At 38.2% G+C, this 6,669-nt stretch overlaps 1 protein-coding gene across 1 annotated transcript; it reads left to right on the forward strand.

Moving 5' to 3' along the window:
- LOC104719694 (protein argonaute 5-like) lies at positions 1,047-6,087 on the forward strand. Its single transcript, XM_010437657.2, has 20 exons — positions 1,047-1,627; positions 1,748-1,944; positions 2,053-2,205; positions 2,298-2,428; positions 2,526-2,635; positions 2,737-2,840; positions 2,930-3,065; positions 3,167-3,283; positions 3,383-3,490; positions 3,573-3,644; positions 3,815-3,937; positions 4,021-4,159; positions 4,243-4,364; positions 4,454-4,600; positions 4,685-4,827; positions 4,914-4,976; positions 5,098-5,297; positions 5,376-5,449; positions 5,540-5,634; positions 5,715-6,087. Exons 1-20 carry the CDS (start codon positions 1,151-1,153, stop codon positions 5,917-5,919), a joined length of 2,916 nt encoding a protein of 971 aa, XP_010435959.1. The 5' UTR covers positions 1,047-1,150; the 3' UTR covers positions 5,920-6,087.

Raw genomic sequence — 6,669 nt, forward strand, 5'->3', positions numbered from 1 at the left:
ATTGGAATTCTTTGTTCCCATTACTTACCTCCTCGACTTTATCAACTCTTCCACATTTCCTCTTCAAGTATGTTTTCCAAGCAACTGTGTAACATTTCTGGCATGAGAGGAACGCCCGACGACATGGAAAGGCCCCTTACCCGCATGCTCGAATCATAAAGCTCCTTGACAAAAATGTACGCAATCGTCTCACCTCATCTTGAGGCTACACGATCACCGCTACGATGAAGGCCTGCAACTCTTGTTCTCCACAAAAATTCACGCTCGTCCATCCACTTCCACTTAAGCTAAAACAATCAGTATAATGTTTCAATCTTGTTCGGTATTTCATTTCAAACGCTGAAACATTTATTGTACAAACGTTTTTTGGTTTTTAGTTGAATACAATTTTACATTAATTCAAAAAAAAAGATTATTAATTGTTCACTCTAAAAGGAAATAGTTTATTTTCAAATCGGTCCTTTGCGTAAATATAAAGCAGTCTCACAATGCAAATAAACTAAAATCCATAAAGATAATACAGTAATAACAGTTATTTCTATTTTTTTTTTAATAATAATTCAAATACAAACTCTCTAATAAAGAAAGGTTAATTCGTACGACTTGGATTGTATAAATTAATGAAAAATATAAGAACAAACAAACATTAATCCCAAAACTTTTAACATCAGTAAAAAAAACAAGACCTCGTAACCGATGGTGACTGACGTGATGGTGGTGTGTAGTTAAAGCATATACAGATCTCCAATTCATGAAAAAAGACAACAGCCTTTTTGCTTTATTTTTTCTTTTGTAATAAAAAGTTTACGACGAACCAATAGTCAAGCACAGAGGAAATTACGAGGAACGTGGTAACGAAGCTACGAGGGCAAAACAGTCAATTACATATCTATGTACGGTTAAAAAATAAAGAGAAGGCAAAGCGGCAAGGGTAAAATCGTCAGAAACGTGAGGGGAAAACCATAAGGATAAAATAGTAATTTCGGTTGTTTATGAGTTTTGTCGTTATTAACTTGCAGTTTCTATAAAAAGCGGAGGCGTCGTCCCTCTCTCTACACACACAAAACACAGTAAACCATTTTCTCTCTCTCAGTTTTTCAAAAGATTTTTTGTTTCTTCTTCTGTAAGGTATCTTCTGCTTTTTTTCACAATGTCGAATCGTGGCGGCGCTGGTCGTGGTGGCAGAGGAGGACGGAGGTCTGACCAGTCTTCTTCTGGTCACGGTGGCCGTGGTGTTCCTTTTCCGTCTGACCAGTTTTCTTCTGGTCACGGTGGCCGTGCTGTTCCTGTTTCTCGCGGGAGAGGCCGTGGTAACGTCGGAGCCGGAGATTTGACGGCGAGTCAAGTTGCGTCTTCAACGAAGACGACGGTGTCTGTTGCTTCATCTTTGTCTAAAGAGGGAAGCAAGGTTACTACTACTGCGGAGGTTTCTGACGCTGCTGCTGCGCTGTCTAAGCTTCACATTACTCCCGCGGAGACGAAACCGGAGGCTACGCTTCCACCGGAGTCGTCGAAAGCGGTGACGCATCGGTTACGGCCAGGACGTGGTACTTTGGGGAAGAGAGTCACTGTCCGTGCGAATCATTTCCTTGTTCAAGTTGCGGATCGTGATCTCTACCACTACGATGTAAGTCTCTCTTCTTCGATTCTTTTTTTCTTCTTCCTGTTTCGTTTTTTTTTTCTGTTTTTTAAAACTCGAAGATGATGACAGATATAAAGTTTTGTTGTTTTTTTTTGTGGGATACAGGTTTCGATCAATCCTGAGGTGATATCAAAGGCAGTGAACAGAAAAGTGATGAAAGTTTTGGTTGAAACATATAAAGATTCTCACTTGGCAGGGAAGACTCTTGCGTATGATGGAAGAAAAAACATCTATACTGCTGGTGCTTTACCTTTTGAATCGAAAGAGTTTGTTGTGAATCTCACGGCTGATGGTTCTTTTGGGTAAACTCTTGGTAGATGGGTTTGTTTGTTTTGTTCAGAAAATGCTCTCGTTGCACCTTTATTTACATTTTTTTTGTTGTGTTTGGTATTGTGGACTCTTTCTGGCAGGAAGGACAGACAGTTTAAAGTTGTTATAAAGAAGGCGTCGTCAAGACCTGATCTTTATCAGTTGCAACAGTTTCTGCGTCAGAAGCAAAGAGATGCTCCCTATGGTGTTATCCAAGTTCTTGATGTTGCTCTCAGGGATACGCCCTCTCAAGAGTAGGAAATCTGGAATTTGCTTAAACTTGATCCGATTAACAAAAGCTATATGGCATAGACTTAAGATCCCCTGTATTACTTCTGTTGTGCAGGTATGTCTCTGTTGGGAGGTCTTTTTTCAGCACTTGTTTTGGTGAGGGTAAGCTTGGAGATGGTATTGACTACTTCAAAGGTTATTTCCAAAGTCTAAGGCTAACTCAGATGGGCTTGTCTCTTAATGTCGGTAAGAACATGTTAAATGTTTTCCTGGGTTTTTTTTTTTTTTTTTGAGTGGAGATTATTTTGATGCATTATAGCTATGTTATTTTCTTATGATGCAGACGTTTCAGCAAGATCATTCTATGAACCGATTCTTGTCACAGAATTTATTAGCAAGTATCTGAATATAAGGGACATAAGACGACCACTTAGGGAGTCAGATCGGCTTAAGGTTCATCTCTGACTTTACTCCACATTTAAATTGTTAATATTATTGAAGAGGATGCCTTTTATACTTTGTATCTTTTTAAAATCATTTGTTGGTATCTATAGGTGAATAAAGTTTTGAGGACACTAAAAGTTACGTTGGTACATTGGAATAACGAAAAAAGTGCCAAGATTAATGGGATTTCCACCTGTCCCATCGATCAGCTAAGGTGAAGATGCTTACTCCATTGAGCCTTGACCAAGTGCGCTTTTTCTTGAAAGAGGTGTTTGATCTTTGGTTTTGTTCTTACAATTTCAGGTTCACTTTAGAGGACAAATCAGAGAAGACGGTTATACAACATTTTGCTGAAAAATATAATCATAGGGTGAGTTACCCGTATCTACCTGCTATCCAAACTGGGAGTGACGCAAGACCTATCTACATACCCATGGAAGTATGATTTTAATTTAAACAATCTTCTACTCTGTTATCTCCATCATTTTCTTGGATGCATTATGTATCATTAAATATCTGGTTGTTTCTTGATCTTGCTAGCTATGTAAAATTTCTGAAAAGCAAAGATACACCAAAAGGCTCAATGAGAAGCAAGTGAAGGCGTTGCTAAGAGCTACCTGCCAACGACCTGAACAGAGAGAGGATTCAATCAAACAGGTAGGTTTTATCCTCTTTGCATCACTTGTACAATAATTCTTCCATCGGATCGGAGAAGGAGTCTTTAAGCTTGCACGTCTGTTTTTCTTCTGTTATTAGTTGGTTGAGAAAAATAAATATAACGATGATGTTGTGAGCAAGGAGTTTGGGATGTCAGTGACTTCCCAACTGGCCTCGATTGAAGCTCGTGTACTTCCTCCGCCAATGGTGATTTTCTCGACTACACTTTTGTTATTACTTTGCATTTTCTTATCAATGTTGCTCATCACGATGTTGTTTCTGTTTACAGTTGAAGTACCATGAGAGTGGTACAGAGAAATTTATAACTCCATCGCTAGGACAATGGAACATGATGAACAAGGTAATACTGTAATTGACTATCATAGGCTTTTTGCTTTCTGTAGGCACTTGAAGCTAAATATGATATATACTGTACTTCTATTTTTCTCTTTTGAGAAATCTTATTTTTAAAGTGTGTTTTTAAAAATTTGCATCTCATACCTCCCTTTGGCTGTGATATGTGTGCTACAGAAAATGGTTAATGGGGCAAAAGTTGATTCTTGGACTTGTGTAACTTTTTCTCAATCTGTTGGGAAAGGTTTACAGGAAGAGTTCTGCAAACAGCTGACTGGGATGTGCGTCAGCAAAGGAATGGTCTGACTTATCTCATGCTGTTGGGTTCTTGTCACAATGTCACACCCGAAAAGTTACTAACTGTTTTATATTATGTACACCAGGAATTTAGTACAAAAGCTATTATTCCGCTCATCTCTTGTCCACCTCATAGTATTGAGGAAGCTCTCTATGATATCCACGAAAGGGCACCTGGTCTCCAACTATTGATTGTCATATTACCTGATGTGACTGGATTTTATGGTATGTCTGTGAAAAATGATTGGTTATATTTGCTGTAAATTTATTCCGACAATCTGTTCATGAAGTTCTTTTTCTGTCTGCAGGAAAAATCAAAAGGATCTGTGAAACAGAATTGGGGATCGTCTCTCAGTGTTGTCAACCAGGACATGTTCCTAAACTCAGTAAGCAGTACATGGAAAATGTCGCATTGAAGATCAATGTCAAGGTTTAGTCATCTATGCTTCTTATTGTTTAATGTTTTAATCATTCAATTGTACTTATATGTTGGTGTAAGACGGTTCTTTTGTATTACAGACTGGGGGAAGGAACACTGTTCTTGCTGATGCTATCAGAGGAAACATACCTCTTATTACTGATGACCCAAGTCACCCAACCATAGTCATCGGTGCAGATGTGACTCACCCGCAACCTGGAGATGACTCGAGTCCATCTATTGCTGCTGTATCTATATCTTGATTAATAGTATTTGTATCTCATTTCATAACTGATTCATCAGAAAAGATAATTCTCTACTTTAAACTACAGGTTGTGGCCTCTATGGACTGGCCTGAAATAACAAAATACCGAGGATTGGTTTCTGCTCAGGCTCATAGGGAAGAAATCATTCAGGACCTGTATAAGCTGGTACAGGATCCCGAGCGAGGGCCTGTCCACTCTGGTTTAATAAGGTAAGAACAAAATATCTACAACTTTTTATTCTGTTTTCTATTGTTTTTGACAAGATCAATTAAAAGGGACAGTACTTTGATTTCAGGGAACACTTCAAAGCATTTAGAAACGCTACGGGCAAGATACCTAAGAGGATCATATTTTACCGGTAAGTGATTTTCCTGGAAATGTAATAATCTGCTCATGACCATGTTTGGCTTTACTTGAATATAATAAATCTGTATATGAGCAACTGACCAGGTTTTTGTAATTGGTTTCTCTTTATGCAGTGATGGGGTAAGCGAAGGGCAATTTGACCAGGTTCTGCTCTATGAGATGAATGCTATTCGCATGGCTTGTAGCTCTCTCCAGGAAAATTATGCTCCTCGTATCACTTTTGTGGTGGTCCAGAAACGACACCACACTCGTTTGTTCCCTACTCAACACGGGAATCGTGGTATGACTGATAGGAGTGGCAATATTCTCCCAGGTTTCCACGATCTCCACTTCTCGATCATCTGAATTCTTTTGATGATCGAATCTTTAATATATTTTCATTTCTTCTTAGGTACTGTGGTTGACACTCAAATCTGTCATCCAAATGAGTTCGACTTCTATTTGAACAGCCACGCTGGTATACAGGTATTGATTGCTTCCAAGAAATTGATGAGATCATTGTCTCTGCATAATTATAATATTATTAAATTTCTTCGAATGCATGAATGGTAATAGGGAACAAGCAGGCCAGCGCATTACCATGTGCTTTACGACGAGAACGGTTTCTCAGCTGATGCCTTCCAAACGCTAACCAACAACCTTTGCTACACGTAAGGGACAACAACATTGTACATTTTCTTTTTGACTATCTTTTAACTGATCTCGCTAAACAAACTATAAAACTATGCAGGTATGCAAGGTGCACGAAAGCAGTGTCAATTGTGCCACCAGCTTACTACGCACACTTGGCTGCTTTCCGAGCTCGCTATTACTTGGAGAGTGAGTTCTCAGATGGAGGCTCGAGCAGGTCGAGGAACACAACAAGTGGAGTTCCAGTCGCTTCACAGCTCCCAGCAGTAAAAGACAACGTCAAGGAAGTGATGTTTTATTGCTGATCAAGTGACGTGTGACGATACCTCTCTTCGGCCAGTTTTAAATGCCGTTAATAATTATGAAAAAACTATATTCGGCTCTCGGTTTTTTATCTCTTTTAATTATAATTATGTGTTTTGTGTAGACATGGTCTGATTAAACTTATTAAAAAAATATATAAATAATCTTTTATGCCCTATTTTATACTACATTTAATTTTATATACTTTCACTCTAACTAATAAGCTTAAATAGTAGAATTATAATTGATATTCTGTTAGTAAATTTTGTGTTGAAAATATAGAGTGACATTTTCTGTGAAACAAAAATGTAATTTAGAATTACAACTTTTTTATGATACGGAAGGCGTTAAAAACAAACAACAACAACAACCGGTGGATTTTTTTTTTGAAATTCGACTGACATCAACACTAAGTATGTAGAATTAACTAAAGAACAAAAGTGACCGGGTTCAATCTGTGTTCGGTCTCGGTCTGTGCAACACATAAGACATAACCAATGTTTTCAAAACCGGACCGGACCGACGGTGGAACCACGTTAACCCGTGAACCGGCAGCATACCCGGGTTGGGTTAATATCAAAATCCAAAAAAATTGAACCGGTAAAAAACTATATCAACCCACCAAAAACCCAAAAACCGGTGAACCATTGAACCGGATAAAACCGGGTTCTAACTTTTTTTTGTAAAAACGAGTGCAATTAATTTCCTTTCTAGTTTTATTCTTAGCAGTAGTAAGGTTATTTAAAATAAAA

This window comes from Camelina sativa, chromosome 10 (genome assembly GCF_000633955.1).
Source record: "Camelina sativa cultivar DH55 chromosome 10, Cs, whole genome shotgun sequence".
Classification (NCBI taxonomy): Eukaryota; Viridiplantae; Streptophyta; class Magnoliopsida; order Brassicales; family Brassicaceae; genus Camelina; species Camelina sativa.